The 19,215-nt window shown below is 41.8% G+C and overlaps 2 protein-coding genes across 10 annotated transcripts in view; one reads left to right on the top strand and one right to left on the bottom strand.

Moving 5' to 3' along the window:
- The window catches only part of rasgrp3 (RAS guanyl releasing protein 3 (calcium and DAG-regulated)), a 45,906-nt gene extending 32,766 nt beyond the window's left edge, over positions 1-13,140 (top strand). For 4 of the 8 annotated variants that reach the window (XM_078931709.1, XM_023963129.2, XM_023963133.2 and 1 more), the window contains 11 exons: positions 1,015-1,188; positions 2,521-2,637; positions 3,458-3,736; positions 6,739-6,819; positions 7,611-7,724; positions 7,815-7,930; positions 8,578-8,725; positions 8,903-8,939; positions 9,131-9,280; positions 10,554-10,897; positions 12,393-13,140. In XM_078931709.1, coding sequence (XP_078787835.1) covers positions 1,015-1,188; positions 2,521-2,637; positions 3,458-3,736; positions 6,739-6,819; positions 7,611-7,724; positions 7,815-7,930; positions 8,578-8,725; positions 8,903-8,939; positions 9,131-9,280; positions 10,554-10,897; positions 12,393-12,401 — 1,569 coding nt within the window. In that variant the 3' untranslated portion in view covers positions 12,402-13,140. The remainder of the gene's footprint in view (positions 1-1,014; positions 1,189-2,520; positions 2,638-3,457; positions 3,737-6,738; positions 6,820-7,610; positions 7,725-7,814; positions 7,931-8,577; positions 8,726-8,902; positions 8,940-9,130; positions 9,281-10,553; positions 10,898-12,392) is intronic. The other 4 variants (XM_078931710.1, XM_023963132.2, XM_023963131.2 and 1 more) reach the window with 4 other exon arrangements.
- LOC101172313 (cadherin-1-like) overlaps positions 12,702-19,215 on the bottom strand; it is a 28,156-nt gene continuing 21,642 nt past the window's right edge. The window contains exons 14-16 of one of the 2 annotated variants that reach the window (XM_023963134.2): positions 15,109-15,241; positions 14,565-14,786; positions 12,702-13,782 (exon numbers count right to left, since the gene is read on the bottom strand). In XM_023963134.2, the coding sequence (XP_023818902.2) occupies positions 13,676-13,782; positions 14,565-14,786; positions 15,109-15,241 (462 nt within the window). In that variant the 3' untranslated portion in view covers positions 12,702-13,675. Of the gene's footprint in view, positions 13,783-14,564; positions 14,787-15,053; positions 16,440-19,215 lie in introns of those variants that run through there. The other variant, XR_002874699.2, reaches the window with a different exon arrangement.

The raw sequence follows: 19,215 nt of genomic DNA, 5'->3' as shown, positions 1-19,215 counted from the left end.
TAGTGCTTTAACCAAAAACAATAGGCATTTTGCTTCATGCAGTTCTTCAAAAGTTCTTATCACAAAAGATCTTTACCAAAATATCCCAAGAGAAGCTTTGAAAAACACTGGGGGAGGGTAAAATAAATAGTTGTCGACACTCAGAAACCTCTCGTTTATCCTTCACGTTTATTCAATTGAAATCCATGCGACATAAATGTCAGTTACTACTCTCTGCGTCAAAGTGAAGCGATCTGATTTGCGTGTGCTCACTTGCACTTTGTTTTTGACCGAAGAAAAGCAGGAAAAATATGCAATACTTTCTACAGATAGAAACAAAAACTCAGCTCTCAGATGACAATGACAGCGCGCTTTAAATGGAAAGGCAAAAGAAAAACCAATCTGGGGCTCAAAACAGAAAACGCAAGAGGGACAAAGATGTGGTGTGAATGAAGAAAAGTTTCTGTAAATGGTTGAGAGACAGCAGGTACGTTATAGTCGTGATAAAAACAGGCTTGGGTGTTCAGGTTAAAGTTACTATGGTCACAAGTGTTTTACAGCTGTAGTGAGCAGGATTTATAGTATCACTAATCATTAAAAAAATTATAGGCAAACAGGCCCCTAATAATAATCATAACAAAAATAATAGTACATTTAGAAGATCTTCAAAAATCAAGATTAACAGTTTAAAGTGGAAAAAAGATTAAACTTAGACTCCATAAATCATTACTTTCAGCAGAAAATGATTAAAGCTTTTTTGATTTCAAATCCCTAGATTTTTTTGTCTAATTCCATAACTAAACCACACAGACAGGCAGACACTGTCTAAAACAAAACTGGACAGAGATGTAAAATAAAATGTTTCATTTTTTGTGTGTGTTTTTTTTAATTAAAGACCAACATTTAATCAAAAAGTTAATTTCAAGGTGTTCCTAGTTTTTTCATGGCTACTTTTTACTGTTCCTGTGCAATATTTTACAGGTTTATTTGATTATATATTTTCTGTATTCCCTTCATGACCCTGTTTGTCCCCAGTTCACCGATTACCAGAGCTATGTGATCCATGGCTGCCTGGTCAACAACCCCACTCTGGAGCGCTCCATCGCTTTGTTCAACGGAGTGTCACAGTGGGTCCAGCTCATGGTGCTGAGCAAACTCACGCCGCAGACGCGCGCTGAGGTCATCAGCAAATATATCCATGTGGCTCAGGTAACAGCAACCAGACGCAGGGAAAGGCTTTTCTACAAAAGATTTGCTGATGTCGTTACTGTCATGCTCCAAAACCTAAAAATACAAGCTGACATGACATAAACAGAGCTGCAATTTACATTTGAGGGATTTGGGTTGTTCATGGAAGAGCTTTCTTAGCTTCAGTGCTTAGTTTCACTACAGCAGAGGAAAGAAAAATGATTGCATCTACTTCACTCACCAGGTATCGCAGTTTTTGTTTTACCTGTGTAAGATTTTCTAAAGAAACCTTAAAACCTTTTTGCACAGAGATGGAGAATTTAAATATTTTTTAATCTCGACTTTTGCCTCCAGGAAATTACTGTCAAATGTAACAGAGCAGATCTCTTTATTATCTTCATTTACACTTAACATTTGTTTTTGTCCTTTAGTAAAAGTAGTCAATTTATGTGTACTACAAGTATACCAATACTAAAAGTGAGGCAGTATACTATAAATGTACTTTTTATATTCCATCAATTTATCGTTAATTTGCGATTTTAAAGCAAAGGAATAAAAACCCAAAGGAAAAAAAAAATGTTGACAGACGGTGTTGACCATGCCATTACTTTCCTGACTTAGACAATGTGGCTATATAGCGCCCCCTCCTGTGCTGGAGTGTGCAGTACCGCTTAAAAAGGATGTTGAAAAAAGACAAATTAGGCAAAGAAAAAACAAAAACAAAACCTAAAGAAAGGTAGAGAGCATGAACGCATCATAAAATATGATAAAATAAGAAATATATATTTCATATAGACCTGGATAAACATTGACTATCACATCTATGACCAGAATTGTTTTGTCAAATTATCATTTTGATTTAGTAAATAATGTAATAAAATGCATATTTTTTTTTATTTCACTTGCCTTTTAGCAATAAATATCTACTCAAATATGTATAATAAAATCTACTTTATTGAAAGATGCTAAAGAAATTTAGAAGCTCCTACGGCTATGTATATATTTTTGAAAACTGGGACAAATATCGATGGATCAAACATCTAAATATAGGAACAGTTAAAAGGAAAGAAAGAAAGAAAAAAAACATTTGTAATACTATAGAAGTGATATTTTTTTAGATGACCAAGATAAAAGCAAAAAAATCTTTGGCTTATGTCGTTAAACTTTTTGTATTTGACATCATGCTGTTAGAAGAAACTAGAGATATAAAGAAACTATCTGCTTTGCAGTTTACATTTACTTGAGATTTCAAACAAGAGCAGTACATACAATAAGGCCAACTGTAGAGTCTGAATATATTGAGGCACAAAGAAAAAAGAGCAAGTTCTCCTAGTCTCCCCTTTGTGTGTCCAGAAGCTGCTGCTCCTACAGAACTTCAACACTCTAATGGCTGTGGTGGGCGGCCTGAGCCACAGCTCCATTTCCCGACTCAAAGAGACCCACTCACACCTCGCTCCAGACGTTCTGAAGGTGAGTCTATGTCAACATTTTTTCCCTTAAAAGAGATGAAATTAATATTTTTGTATTCTGAATTGAGCCAGAACCACTCTCTCATAAATGTCTCTCTCAAAGAACCATCCAGAACTTGCAGGTAAATTGGTGAAGTTTTCACTGTTTTTTTAATAAAAAAAATATGTATATCAGTGGGTAACTACTTTAAAAGTCTGTTTTGAAAAATAAAATTAAGAACTCACACAACAAAAATGTTGGTTGCATACATCTCTGGTTAAAACTCAGAGTAGGTAAAACCAGTGTAAAGTAATGCTAATGGCCACAAGATGGAGATATTGCATCATTTCATAGAGAATGACTGAGAAACAAAGAAACCCTAATCAGTCAAAATGAGCAAAGCGATAAACAAAGAGGCATTTTACAATAAAAGATGAATATATATCTAAAATATCAAGATTAAAAAAAGAGAAAACATTAACCTTACAAGATGGAAATTGCAGATAAATTCTTCTAAAAGATATTTTGGCTGAAAATCTGAATTAGATCCAGGTGAGATGGTAAATAAGTTATAATAGCTCTTTAGTAAAGTAGTTCTTGAATGCTGATTTTTTATTACCCCATAAATCAAGATATAAGCTACCAAGTATAGAAACATCCATGAAAGATCCGTATGCTCTAAGGATAGGAGACTGAAATATGTTTAAGAATGTAACTAAAACTTCAGGAATTTAAATTACACAAACAAATCCAGATTCTGATTTCTCTTACATCAGTTCCCCACTGAGTCTGCCACCAAACCCCCGTCCCGTTTAAAAATGTTTGTCCTTTCCTGTCCCAGATCTGGAGTGAGATGACCGAGCTGGTCTCTTCCAGCAACAACTACTCGTGCTACAGAAAGGCCTTCAACGAATGCCGTGGCTTCAAAATCCCCATTCTGGGCGTGCACCTCAAGGACCTGATTGCGGTGCATGTGGTCTTTCCTGACTGGGTGGGCGACAGCAACAAGATCAACCTCGTGAAGATGCATCAGCTTTACATGACCTTCAACGAGCTGGTGTCACTCCAGGGCGCGGTGGCCCATGTGGAGCCCAACATGGACCTCATCCACCTGCTGACTGTGAGAGATGACCTCACTCCTGTCTTATTCAGACTATTGGAGACTTTAAGGATTGTTTTTAAAGGTCTAATTCCACCTGAAATTGCTAGAATTGTTTGAAGAACTATTGTGACATCATTCAGCTATTTTGTTGAAATTCACTTCAAACATCAAAAACGTCACACTCGGCTCAGAGTAATGTGCTCCAGTAGGCAAAAAAATACAGTTTTTTTTCAGATGAAACAAGGTGCACATACATACATACAGTAAATACATACATACATACATACATAGATACATACAGTACATACAGACAGACAGACAGACAGACAGACAGACAGACAGACAGACAGACAGACAGACGGGTGGTCTCTCACCCAAGCTCGGGTCCTCTACCACAGCGGTCCCCAACCTTTATTGCACCACGGGCCGGTTTGTTTGTCTGGCAAAATTCTCACAGACCGGTTTGTTATATGTGGCGGACACACACTCTGCACTTTTATTTTGACACGCTGAACATCGTACATTGCACAGGTGTCATCATCCTCTACCCTTACCATGCTCATGTTGCTAAAAAGAAGTAAACACAACAGGAAGAAATAACTAAGGGTGAAACAACATAACTGCCAGATGAAAGGACCCGTAGGCAAAAAGAAACACCTGTCCTCAACCCCATTTTGACCAAAGCAGGCAAAGGGGATTGAGTAACATAGACGGATGTAACAGAGAATCGGGCAATTTTTCAAAATAAAACATATTTCAGATTCCAAAATAAATAAAACGGATGTCATGTAAGTTATTTTGTTTTTTCTGTGCGGCCCGATATCAAATGACCCACGGACCGGTACCGGTCCGCGGCCCGGGGATTTGGGGACCACTGCTCTACCAGATGCCTGGGAGCTTGAGGGTCCTGCGCAGTATCTTAGCTGTTCCTAGCACCTCTTAGCATATAGCTTGATGTCATCCATGTAGAGGAGGTGACTCATGTTGGCACCATTTCTGAGTCAGTATCCATAGCCAGTCTTGTTGATTATTTGGCTGAGGGAGTTAGACCTATGCAGAACAACAGTGGTTACAGAGCATCACCATGGTATATCCCACATTTGATGGACACTTCTGCAAGTGGCTTCCCATTGGCTTTAAGGGTGGTTTTCCACAGCTTCATTGAGTTTTGTATAAAGGTTCTTAGAGTCCTGTTGATGTTGTACAGCTCCAAGCATTCAGTGATCCATGTGTGGCATTGAGTCATAAGCTTTCTTGTAATCAGTCCAGGCTGTGCACATGTTGGTGTGTCGTGACCTGCAGTCTTGAGCGACTGTTCTGTCAACCAGGAGTTGATGTTTGGCTCCTCTGGAGTCTCTACCAATGCCCTTCTGTGTGTTGCTTATGTATTGATCCATGTGCCTACTTGTCTTGGTTGCAATGATGCCTGACATGAGCTTCCATGTTGTGGAGAGAAAGGTTATCGGCCGGTAGTTGGATGGGACTGCACCCTTTTAGAAATTCTTCTGGATCAGGATCGTTCGCCCTTCCATTACCCATTTGGGGTGAGTCCCATCTCTTAGCAGCTGGTTCATTTGTGCTGCCAGGCGCTCGTGGAGTGTGGTGAGTTTCTTTAGCCAGTAGGCATGTATCATGTCAGGGCCCGGTGCTGTCCTGTTCTTCATACCTGAGACTCTTTCTTGGATGTCTGCCACTGTGATGGTTACTGGATTCAGTTCAGGGAGGTTGCTATGTTCTTCTCTCAGAGAGACCAGCCATTGCAGCTATGTGCTGTCTCTTTCTCCCATATGGTTTTCCAGTACTGTTCAGTTTACACCTTTGGTTGCTTTGAACCTGCCATGGAGCGTACACTTTCGCAGGTTGAGTTGCGAACAGCTTGTTTATCTGTCTGGGTTCATTGTCTCTTGTGTACCTCTTTAGGCGGCTGCTCAAGGCCTTTGTTTGGCAGTTTCCAGTGCTTCAGGTATGGACATCTTTCTGTATCTCTTAAGTATTGGTTTTTCATTGCATCTCTTTGGGCCTCTGTCAGCTGTCTCAGATCTCTCTGAGCTGCCTTTATTTTGTCCTGCAACCGTTTGCTTCCATGGCAGGATTGTTTTCTCTCATGGTTGCTCTTCTAGCCAAGCATCTCAAGGATCACTGCTGCTGAAATGTTAACCAGTTCATTGGTTTCAGTGATTGTTGTGGTAGGAATTGCCCGTCAATGCTTCATTCACAGTTCCCAGGAGACTTTCAGGTGGTACATTACTTAACCATTGTAGCTTGTGTCAGGGTTGCTTGGTGTTCATTCTAGACATGATCTTGTCTTTTAGGTCAGTTGCTGCTTTGCTTGGCTTATCTGTGGTTGTTGGGGTTGTTTACCCAAGGTCAGGGTGGGAGTGTGGTATAGGCTCCTCTCTGACCTGCTGTTCTAGCTCTCCCGTGGTATTGCAATTGTGTTGTATTGCTTCAATCTCAATTTGTGATAGGGGTTGCCGTTGGTATATGCTAGAACGTGTGTGAGAACATACATACCTATGTACGTACGTATGTCTGTCTGTCTGTCTGTCTATAAGTATGTATGTTCTCACACATGTTCTCCACACTCCAATTTTAAAACTCTTTTTACAATTTCTCTGACATTTTCGTTTGAAATCGAGTTACTGAGCAAACAACTTCCTCTTACAGGTTTAGAACTCAGGCACAGCACATCTAAAACCCTGTATATTCTTATGTGTACATATGTCTGTGTTGTTTGCTGCCATACTTATACTTTTACACAGATGTGTGCATGCGCGATTGTTTTTATCCAGCCATTGGCACTGTGATTGTGGCGAAATTCCTCTGGGACTATCAAGTATATTTGATTTGATTTGGATAAAAAGACATGAAAGTTAAAAACAGAGGCGGTAAAAAAGTGTTTGCAGTATTACGGCTGAAACAAACTGTAAAATCATCGCATTCCTCAGAGTTTTCATTTATTGTTTGAAACAAATGTCTGTGACTTTTACTTAACAGAGTAAATATGTTTTGTTTCTCAGCTTTCTTTAGATCTTTATTACACAGAGGATGAGATTTATGAGCTATCGCTGCTTCGGGAACCACGCAACCCTAAATCCCAGGTAAGTTTTGGGTAACGGACAAAATCCTGATCACGTAAAATTGAAATTCAATTGTTTTTGTAAAATTTTCAATTGCAATTCAATTCAATTCAATTTTATTTGTATAGCCCAAAATCACACCAGTCGTCTCAATGGGCTTCGTCGGTTATTGTAAAGTAAACATACAATCAAAAATAACATAAATACATAGAATTCAATAGGAAAATTCTGAACTGAACTAACGAAACAGACTAAACTAAACTGGGGATGCCTGCCCTTAGACCCTTCCAATTTTTTAAAAATAACTTTGATTCTGGCTTCCTTATGCTTTTTGTAGTTATTTTTGTAGTTATTTTTGTGACACAGCTGAGAACCAAATCTTGTGGTTGTCACTGGTAAGCGGGTCTTTGCCCTACGATTGCTGCCAAGAGGCTCCAGTAACCTGCACAACCAAAAGAAGAATCCGTTATAGATTACAAACGGATGAAATGATTCAGAATGTTTGGAGCTGGTCTGAAAATTGTTGGGATGGGAGCAAAAATGGGTAAAAATGCAAGGCCTTTTAATACCAGGGAGGAACATCTATATGAATATTACCTACATAAATTAGATGACACCAGATCTGTAACAAGTTTAAAAGCAGCTGTTTGTCTTAACCACTGTGTCAAAGTGTCCGTTACACAATTATTTAGTCTTTAACCACTGTCTCATGCAAACCCCTTATATCCTGTTTTGATGCATCGTTCTGGCAAATGCAGTTGTTATGGTGCATGGGGCTCATCAGTTGTTCTATTTGCACTTGTGTTTGTCAGCCTACCTCACCAACGACCCCTACCAAGCCTTCGGCCCCCCTGGACTGGGCCTCTGGTGTCACGACCAAACCAGACCCCTCTGTGATCAACAAGCACATCCGGAAGGTCGTGGATGTAAGAAACGCTTCATGTGTACTTTTCAAATCGAGGGCAGACGTTTTGTTTCATTTCGTGTCAGTATTTTTTTTGTTCCTCTTTTCACAGTCTGTGTTCAGGAACTACGACCATGACCACGATGGTTACATTTCTCAAGAGGACTTTGAGAACATTGCTGCAAACTTCCCATTTCTGGACTCTTTCTGTGTTTTGGACAAAGATCAGTAAGTGTGGGTCCCCACTCTGAAAAACCTTTTCAACCAGCTCCCCAGTGAAGATAGCTTCACATGTTAAGCCGCTCTGACAGACAGAAGCAGTTGAAAGAGCTTCACAGAGGCGGCAACAAAACAACACAAAAACTTAGAAATAAACATGGCCGTATCAGAAACAAACAATGAAATCACAACACAATTTTCATTTACTATTATTATTAATGTGATAAAAATAAATACTTATAAATTTTATTTTTATTTTCAAACTATCATGCCGCAATGTACCATTAAACCCAGGACTCGACCTTGAACAGAAAAACGTGCAAAAATATTTTTTATATTACTAAAAAAATTAGGTATGAAGGGGTTAAAAATCCAAATTACCCCCCAAAATGAGAACAAGAGATAACATGGTATAAGTATTTATATATAAAGTGCTTTACTACATTCTTTGAAGGCCCAAAGGGCTTTACAGTCACAGTCTCATTCACGCACACATTTACTCAGCTGCCGAACACTGGCGTCAACCTATAACCACCAGGACCAAAACGGGGTTTAGTGTCTGGGCTTAAGACAATTGTCTTTCAGTCTTGGTTTAGAATTTTGTGAGGACTGCCTCCTCCATTGTTTGCTCATGTATTGCTTTTCCTTTTTCTCAGGGATGGATTAATCAGCAAGGATGAGATGATGGCGTACTTCCTCCGGGCCAACCCACTGCTGCAGAGTAAGATGGGGCCAGGATTCATCCACAACTTCCAGGAGATGACCTATCTGAAGCCCACTTTCTGTGATCACTGTGCAGGATTTGTGCGTATCTGCAGTTTATGTTTATTACTTTTTTTTAAACTTTCTTTTCTGAAGACTGACAAAAATGTCAAAATACCGTCAGATATAACAATTCAGACAGCTGATTATAATAGAAATTGTGCTGAAGTCATTTTTATTTATTTATTCTTACCTTTCCGGCTCATCCCATAATCACAGCTGTGGGGGATCATCAAACAGGGATACAAGTGCAAAGGTATATTTTCATTCAAACTGTTTCAAACTCAAACAGTTGCCTTCTGCTTGGTGTTTTGTGTTCTCACAAGTCAAAAAATAAAAATACATAAAGCTTCTGTGGTGGCTTTATGTTGTTTCTAAAATTTCATATTTCCTGTTTTGAAGGTTGAAACCCAACAATAATCTGCTTCATCTGTGTTTGTGTTGCAGACTGTGGTGTGAACTGTCATAAACAATGCCGGGAGCTGCTGGTTCTGGCCTGCAGGAAACTGATTCGCTCCGGATCCATGAGCAGCGTCTCCCCGGCCAGACTGAGTCACAGCTCGCTGCCCAGCAGCCCCTCACTGCCCACATGTAAAGGTCATCTTCACTTCCTGATCACGTGTGGTCTGCACAAACCCTTTATTCCTGAGGCCCAATCAAACTGCCTCCAACTTTTTGTAATTTGGGTCATTAAAAGATTGTGATTTACACATTATATGAGTAATAGCATTTTAAAGTGCCAAAATGTCTTTATTAACTTTTTTTTGCAGGATATGAAACATATATGTTTGCTGTAATCTCATCAACATTTATTTTTGACTTTTTGACAGATTCTTCTTTCAGATAGATCTCAAAGTTGTGGCTTATGCGCATTCATCTTTAGCCATTTCCTTTTCAACAGACATTTAAAAACAGGCATCAGAGGGAACTGATGATGAACTGAACCATTCGGCCTGCAACAACCGTTCGGGGTCCTTCGACTAGTGCTGACGTCACATTATGTGATTGGCTGTCTGTTGGTCCGATGACGTGTCAGATAGTGATTGGTCTGGACAAATTAGGATACTACCATGGAAGAAGATATTATGAAGTCTGTTGTACACAAAAAGAGCTCCGACATGTAGCGAGATTATCTTCTAAACGTGCTTTTATTGTTGTTATGATTATTATTAAGTGCATTTGCAGCCAAACTTACTGCGGTCAGAACCCTTCTCCGGACCGGACACTCTAACAAAGCATCTTCCCTGCCTGCTAACATGAAGCTACGAGACTCCAGCTGCTCTGATCAGAGACACAGTTCACTTGTGTGGAGCAGCAGGTTCATTCTAACAGCTACAGATCTTTTTACAAAGTGGGTTGTGGCAAAATGTCTATAAATATAACAAAGAATAATGTCAGACACAACTTAACCCTTGTGCTATCTTAGATGACCCCACCCTTACTATGACGTGTTATTCCTACCATGACAAAGGTGGATAAAGGTGGAAAGATTTCATGTAATCCATGGACACCAGTGAAGATCACAAATCATTGAAGAAAAAAGGTTCAGAGGACTGTCTAGTGTGTCTAGATGACCCAACTCCCAATGTTAAGGTGCCTTGGATAGCACAAGGGTTACGAGGGAAAAGAACATTTGTTTAAAAAAGGAAACGTGAAATGAAAATATGTAGAGCCCGAGCAGATCTCCAAGCTACTTAGTTTGTCCAAGTGGGGTTACCGGTGTGTGACGTCATCCTCAGTCGAAAGGAACCCGAACGGTTATTGCAGGCTGAATGGTCATGGTAGCTACACAGCCAAAGCAGTCTCAGAGAACTTTCCACAAAGATTTGCATCAATATGAAATAAGTTCCTGTTGTTGCTTTTTCTTTAGATGATGACGATGTGTTCGAGTTCCCGGCTTCCCCCCCTACAGGTGACACCTCGTCCCAACCGTCTATCACCCTGATGACCGGCTCAGCTCAGAGAATTTCTGTGCGCCTGCAGAGGGCCACCATCACCCAGGCCACCCAGACCGAGCCTCTGTGGCCTGAGCTCAGCTGGGGGGGCACAGAGAACGGCTCGCACACTTTTCCTAAAATGAAATACAGAACTCACAGAAAAGCATCTAAAAGTAAAGGGTTAGCCTGCTGGGAAAACCTGAAAGTGCAGCACCGACCCGTTTCCACTGAATGCAGCTCAGAGTCCACCCAGAATGGGGCGCCACACCTAAGGAAGGTAACCAAACAGCACCACTGCTACAAGCAGATTCTCTAAAGATCCACTCCAATGAAAATTCTGTTTTTGATGTTTTTAACATGTTTTTGTGGCATTTTGTTGGTGATGGACACCAGTGAAGATCACAAATCATTGAAGAAAAAAGGTTCAGCGCCCTGTCTAGTGGGTCTAGATCAGTGTTTTTCATCCAGTGTGCCGCGGCACACTAGTGTGCCGTGGGAGATGGTCAAGTGTGCCGTGGGAAATTGCCCTCATTAACTGATCTAAAAACATTTCCCATCTCCAGGATTTCAGCTCTCTGTTCATCCAAACAGGCCCTGATAAAACACTGAGGAGTTAGGAATATAAAAGATCGTAAAATACTTTTTCTTTGCGTTTATTTTATTTTATTAAAGACATTTTGATAAGAATGACGTTACCACGATTCAGCTGCAGCTCCGGCTGTATTTTGGAAAAGTCCCGTCGCTTTAACTGTCTTCACCAATCATTCTTGGGGAGCTTAATCACATGTCATCAGTCTGACCAATCAGAAGTGGTTAAAGTCTTCACTTCCTTGTCCCGATTTAGCTTGTAAAGTCGCTCAGTTCTAACAAAAATACCAGCTAAAGCTCGTCTTTAGTGGTGTAGCTTTCCACAGAATCCGGTATCAGACCGTGGAACAAGTGAACAAAACAATGAAGCTCCGAAAAGCGATCTCCGCCGGCCGTTATATGCACTACATCTCCCATGATATTGGGTTGTGAGCACAAGGAGATCTGTTGTTAAACGTCTTGAAACCAACGAACACACTTCGAACTGTTTTTAAATCTTCTAACTTAACTTTTATTGCATCTTTTAGAAAAAAACAGTTGCAGTTTCCAGCTTTTTCTGCAACAATTATCTCAAAAATTTATGTGAGACTGTGGAGGGGCTGTAGATCAAAACAGACTGAGTTTCTCCTTTTTTTTAAATTTTTGGATGCTGGTGTGCCGCGGGATTTTTTTTAAGGTTGAAGTGTGCCGTGGCTCAGAAAAGGTTGAAAAACACTGATCTAGATGACCCAACTCCCAATGTTGAAGTGCCTAGGATAGCACAAGGGTTACTCAAATCATTCTGAAACTGCTGTGTGCTGATTAAAAAATAGCTTATTTGTGATGTAGAATATTCGTTGGGCGGGCCACAAGCTCCCTGCTCCTCTCAGCACAGCAACGGCGTGAAGGGGGAGTGGGGGTGCTCTGCACTAACAACTCAGAGCCAAAATTCTAATGGACCACTGCTGCTCTGCAGAAACTTAAAAAGATGACTTTTTTTTATTTTGGCTAAGAACAAATTAATCATAATTAAAGACCAATGATAATGCTTTTACAATTATCAAAAAAAGATTGGAGTGGGTCTTCTGTGACTTGTTGTACATTTACAGGTAAAAACCCTGATTTAGTTTCCCTTTTAGAAGAATGAGGACAATAGGATGTATTTCAGGCACAAAAAAAAAGAACTTTTTTCTTTTTTCTTCAAGGACAGCTGACTTAGCTGCAACAAGAGCAGATTCTGCATGACCGGAACCAGAACAAGGAGGCTCTTCTCACTTGGGAAGGCTCTAAGCTGCTGGAAGGCGCCCTTCAGTGACCTCAGGTTACCTAGTAGACATGGAGGACATGCAGCTCGGTGGTTAACGAATGACTGCTGTAAGGAACTCAGATGAACCAGTGCAAAACAAGGACTCCAGTCCTGAGTCTGATGCAACAATCAAACAGGATGCAAATGTGCACGAGGTCCAGCTAAATGAGAGGTGAAAGTGGTAAAATGAGGAAATCAGACAAAAACGTTGTTCCAGCAGTCAAATGAGCAAAGTTTATTGTAAATATTTACATGTTTAGCTGACACAGGGGAAACAGCAGGGAACTGAAAAAAGCCATCCATCAATAAAAAAAAAAAAGACGATGAAAAAGTTTATAGTCTTATAGTTTACAGTCTCAGAAATCTTTTATGTTGCACAGATATGAATGCCACCAAGTAGTATCTATCTTAATTGAGTTTAACAAACAAATGTTTTGTTTTTAGCTGAAATATTTTTTGAACTTCTGCAACTGTTACATTGTAAACTGCATGTATGCTTCAAAGGCAGAATATTCAAAGTGGGAGAGTGTCTTTAGCTCATGAATGAACAATTCTGAAATCATTTTTTAGCAAACTGTTTCAGATGATATACAAATTCAAAAATTGCCAAAATGAATGAATAAATAAACAAGCTAAAGGTAGAAAAAGGCCATGTTTCTGAAGGGGATTCCCATCTGCTGCTTCACCCAGAACTTACTCAGGTTATCTGGGAAATGCATTTACGCCATAAGACAAACAGCAGATCATCTGCAAAAAGGATGACTTAATATGTAGCATATGTCAGTGACAGAATGAGCTTTTGTCAACAATGAAACTTTAAAGACCCTTTAAAACTATTTACAAGGCACAACAGACACCATCTTCCATAATTATTTTGTTCAGTAGATCTTCATTGATGTGATGGCTGGCCTGATTTTCATCCCAAATCTCAAAAATAATTTTACAAATAAATTCATGAACTTTTTATAAATCCAAGAAAAAGAAAAGATTAAAAACTTTATTTAACACTTTGAAAATCAGGTGCAAGTATGAGTGTGTTCTATAACCATCCTATAACACAAGATGTTTACGATAAAAGCAAAAACAAAAGGGATCTAGCTGTCTTTAGCTTTGAATTGGGGTGTGAGGATGACACACACCAGAAAACACATCAGATATTGCTTGGACCAGCAACAGTTAATCCTACAATTGTCTATCTGGTTGTCTTCTCCATTCAATACTTTGTAGGTGTTGCTCCCCTTGCCCCTTTGCTCTTCTCCATCTGGAAACAAACAGCACTGCCAGAACCACTGAAACATAAACCATCACTCATGACAATTAGAAACACAGATTTTAATAAAAAGACAAGAACAAATAGTTACTTTCTCCATCTGACCCACTATACACAATTCTTTTACCACTTGGCTCTTCCTTCTACCCTCCATCTTCAGTATCTACCAACACATTCATCAACTAGTATTTGCACAAGACCTTAATTTGTGTTTCGGCTGCTCCATCTAGGAGTCACAACAGCAAATCATCCTCCTTCATCTACCTTTCTCCTCTGCATCCTCCTCACTCACACCAACCACCCTCATGTCCTCCTTGCTGACATCCATGAACTTCCAAATGGTTTTCTTTTAAATCTTTCTTGTTAGCTTCAACCTCAACATCCTCACTGTTCCTCCTCTAAATGTGTCCAAAGCATTTTAGTCTGCTTCTCTGCTTTTCCTCCAGAGCATCCACTATGGACTGTTCCGCTGATGGATTCATTCCTGATCCTATCCATCCTCAGCACTTCCAAAGAGAATCACATCATCTTCATCTTCAACCCCCAGCTAGTGGGTCCCCACAGTATCACCACCTTTCACCCTTGATGACACTCTTTTGTCACACATTACACCTGCAACCTTTCTCCTGCTGCTCCAACCTGGTTGCACACAACTCGTATGGTGATTGACTGAACACACCTTATCCAGGTTTTTTTTCTCTCAAAAAGATTAATGAGAGAAAATATAAGAAATAGTTAAAGTTGTATGTAATATAGACTCAACATACTTGGAAAAAAAAATCAACAATGTCTAAAACTTACTGGATAACAGCAGGATTCCTCCAACTACTCCCCTGATGGTCTGCTCCTTCACCCCCCAACTATTCCTAAATGGAGCACACAGTCTTTTGTTTTCCACACAGTAGCACACTTTAGCTTGTATGGTGCAGTTCTGCTCCAAACCATCAGTATCTGAAACCCTCAGGATCACTTGGTAAGTTCCACTCAACACACTGGATTTTAAAACCAGTTCAACTTTGGTCTCTGCAAAGACAGAAAAGAAAACTTTACTCTGAAATATGTCCCTACTTTTATCCTTTTGTTGTTATTTTTGAGCACAAACAAAAATCTTGAAATAATGTAATCATATTTCTAATTTTAAGATAAAGAAAATTGTATTGCAACTGCAAAAGGAGCGATAATGATTAAGTTGACATTTTAGCCAATGTTCAAGCATAAAGCAAAAACAAAAAAAGTGCTTCTTCTAAAGGTGAAGTCTTGCTTTATTTCTTTTTAAAATCTCCAATTATGTTTCTTTTTAAGTATGAAAATGGCTTCATTTTGAGTCTTATGAACACAGACATACTGTCACTGTTCATCTGAGCGCTCCATTTGGGTTTGGATGCTTCATGTACCATCACATTGTATGGAGCAGAATGAAGAGGTCCATCTCTGTCTGTTACAGTTAACAGCACAGGAGCTGAGGCATCCCTGCAAACCTAGAAAAGAAAAGTCCTTTAGGCTCCAGTTTGGGATCATCATCTGACTGTTGACATTTATGCCTTATGCCTCCACTCTATCCTACCTTCAGCAATAAACTAGAGTTTCCAAATATAAAACTCCAATATAATACTATAACAGCTCTTGCAGATTTTTGCTTCATAGTAATTCCTTTCCAAACTAATATAAAGAGTGCTGCAACATCTCTGAGTGATAATTCTGTTTTTGTAAATCTTCAGAATGGGCTTGGAAACATACTTTCATTTCCAATGAAAAGTCCATGTAAAAGTGCACATACGTGTGCTTCAGGCTTCTGCATTTAAACCCTCACATTCACAGATCGCTACGCAAGTTTACAAGTCAGTTTGCTGGTTTTACAAACTAAACATACAGCAATTAAACTCACACTGAACGGTAAACAAGTTGAACTTTGACTAATCAGGGACTGTAATTTGGTGGTGATGTATGGGTATAAGCCTTATACAAAATACGGAAGTGCACGCACTTTGAAAATGGATCATGGAGGAGAAAATTAATAAGTGTGGTTTGTGCCCAGTCAGAATAACAGAACACCAAGTCTTTCATATAGACAGTGCGGAGAGCACTTTTGTACAGAGTTAGGAGAGCAGCTGCTATAATACCATAACAAAGCAGCAAGCACATATGTAAAGCTGCTGGTGTTTCTGGAGTCCCAAAAACTTCAAGGTTTGGGATCCTCCAGACACTTGCAATTATATGTAAACCTTCTATTCAGCCACCAGAAGAAATGCCTGTAGTGGGCCCTGACATACATGAAGACCAATTTTCAAACTGTCTTGTTCACTGATGAGTCCCGTGCAACCCTGGATGGTCCAGGTGGATGGAATAGTGGGTGGATGGCCACCATGTCCCAACAAGGCTGTGACGTCAGTGTAGTGATGTTTTGGCCGGAATCATGTTGAGAGTTGATCGGCCTCTATAGGGTCTCTGAAGGTGTGAAAATGACCTCTGAAAAGTATGTGGAGTTTTTGACTGAACACTTACTCTGTGGTACAAAAAGAAGAACTGTGCTTTCCGTAACAAAATCATCTTCATGCATGATAATGCACCATCTCGCGCTGGACGGAATACCTCTGCATCATTGGCTGCTATGTGCATAAAAGGAGAAAAACTTATGGTTTGGCCCCATCCTCCCCTGACTTCAACCCTAATGAGAACCTTTTGATACGTTCACCCTCCTGCTGCTCAGCCGTGCTCCCTCTGGAGGTCGCTCTTCTTCTCTGTCTGTTGCTTCTCCCCACAGCTGGTTCTCATTTTCCTTTGATTTGGTTCCTTTTTAAGGTCTCTGTCCCTGCATATGTTTGTCGCAGCGTTTTGTTTGGATGTTCTCTGTTTGATTTAGCGCTTTGGCATTAAATAGCCTTAAGAGTTCATTAGTCTCCTGATTCTTCCTGCATCTGGGTTAACCCCCTTGGTTTCACGTAACATTACGCTGCGACCATGTCCAACCCAGCAGGAGATTCGTCTCGACGAGACTTACCCGGATCCTCCGCCGGTGATGGTTCCGTCACCGGGATGGAGCGGGCAGACCTGGCTCAGGAGTTGCAATGATGCATGTCAGGTATGCAGCAGCTCCACGAACGCCTCTCCCACCTGGAACGTGCGCCCTCATCTTCTCCTCGGCAGACCAGACTGGGCCATCCTGAACCGTTTGATGGGACTGCTGCAGTCTGCCCGGCGATTCTTACTTCCTGTCGGTTGCAGTTTGACTTTAATCCTGACGATTTCCCCTCCGAGCAGAGCAAGGTGGCGTTTGCTCTGAGCTACCTAACCGGAAGAGCCAAACGATGGGGACTGGCGGAGTGGGAGCGCGGATCGGAGCTGTGTCGCTCCTTTCGGTCCTTCTCCGCTCGGCTTCTCACGGTATTCGATCCCACCACGCCTCATCGTGCTGCTGCGTCGGAGCTTCTTCGTCTTCAGCAGGGATCCCGCTGTGTCTCGGACTACGCGGTGGAGTTCCGGACCTTGGCTGCCAGCACCCGCTGGCCAGATGAAGCACTGCTCGACGTCTTCCTGCAGGGCCTGTCTGACGCTCTCAAGGACGAGCTGGCAGCGAGAGAACTTCCAGACAACCTAGAGGAGCTTATCGATCTGGCGGTTCGTATCGACCGTAGGATGAGGGAACGGGGTAACGAGCAACGCAGCCTTCCTGGTTACCGCCCACCGCGTCCCGCGGAGGTTCCCCCGCCTCTTTCAAACTCCTCCCCGGAGCCCATGCAGCTCGGAGCGGGCCGTCTCTCTCCAACTGAACGGCAGCGCCGCATGCGGGAGGGACTTTGCCTTTATTGTGGACGTTCGGGACACGTTGTGCGCAACTGTCCGGGAAACGCCAGGGCTCCCCAGCAGTGAGGAAACTGGTGAGCCGCAACCATTCTTTTTCCTCGCCTTCTCGTCCCTCCACCAAGGTTTTGGTGGCATATGCTGGAGCCCAGGTGGAATTTGACACTCTTATTGACTCGGGGTCTGATGGGGATCTGATCTCCCAGGAGGTGGTGGACAGACTGAAAATCCCCACTGAACCTCTGTCTCCAGCATTGGACATTCATGCCATTAATGGGACCCTCATACACAAGGTTTCTACTCGTACTGTTAAAATTTCTGTGTTGATCTCTGGAAACCACTCTGAGACCATGTCGTTTTATGTTGTTGAATCCCTTAAACCTCCTGTTATTTTAGGGTTTCCCTGGTTGAGCAGACACAAACCTCACATCGACTGGGCCTCGGGGCGGTTTCTGTCATGGAGTCCTTTTTGTCTGCTTAATTGTCTTGCTTCTGCCTCTGTTCGTAAGGTTGTGGAGGTCCAAAAGTCTCCGGAGCCTCCAGATCTCTGTAAAGTTCCGTCTGTCTATCATGATTTGGGCTCTGTGTTTTGTAAAGTACGTGCTAGTTCTCTTCCTCCCCATCGCCCTTACGACTGTGCCATCGACCTCCTGCCAGGGACTCAACCACCGAGGGGTCACATTTACCCCCTGTCGCCACCTGAACGAGAGGCTATGGACTCGTATCTGCAGGAGAGCTTACAGGCGGGGCTCATTCGTCCGTCCTCCTCTCCGGCAGGAGCAGGTTTCTTTTTTGTGGGGAAAAAAGATGGGGGTCTGCGCCCTTGCATTGATTACAGGGCTTTGAACACTATTACTGTCCGTAACACTTACCCCTTGCCACTGCTGCACTCCGCTTTTGACCTGCTAAGCGGGGCTCGTATCTTTACTAAGTTGGACCTCAGGAATGCTTATCACCTGGTTCGAGTGAGAGAGGGTGACGAGTGGAAGACTGCGTTTAACACGCCTAGCGGGCACTTTGAATACCTAGTAATGCCTTTTGGTCTAACTAATGCCCCAGCAGTGTTCCAGAGACTGATCAATGATGTACTGAAGGATATGCTTAACCAATTTGTGTTTGTCTATCTGGATGACATTTTGATTTTCTCTCCTGACCCAGAGTCCCACGTGCAGCACGTCAGAGCCGTACTCCAGCGCCTCCTGGAGAACCACCTTTACTGCAAGGCCGAGAAGTGCGAATTCCACTCTACGCAGACTCGGTTCTTGGGGTATGTGGTTTCTCCTGGGAGGATCCAGATGGATAACTCCAAGGTTAAGGCTGTGTTGGAGTGTCCGGTTCCCTCTGGTCGGAAGCAACTACAGCGCTTCCTGGGATTCGCCAATTTCTACAGGCATTTCATCAGAGGTTTCAGTGGCGTTGCTGCACCCCTTCATAAGATCACTTCAGCTAAGGTGCGCTTTGTTTGGGATAAGGAGGCGGAGAGGGCTTTTTGCGAGCTGAAGAGACGTTTCTCTACAGCTCCTATTCTGACTCTGCCTGATCCCTCCAAACAATTCATTGTGGAGGTGGACGCGTCTGAGTCTTGGGTAGGGGCTGTGTTGTCACAGAGAGCGTCTGATAATAAAATCCATCCCTGCGCGTATTTCTCCCGCAA

Source organism: Oryzias latipes, chromosome 15 (genome assembly GCF_053564925.1).
Source record: "Oryzias latipes strain Hd-rR chromosome 15, Olatipes_Hd-rR_3.1".
Classification (NCBI taxonomy): Eukaryota; Metazoa; Chordata; class Actinopteri; order Beloniformes; family Adrianichthyidae; genus Oryzias; species Oryzias latipes.
Note: the sequence above shows the minus strand (reverse complement) of the source record. Positions and strands in the feature narration are given on the sequence as shown.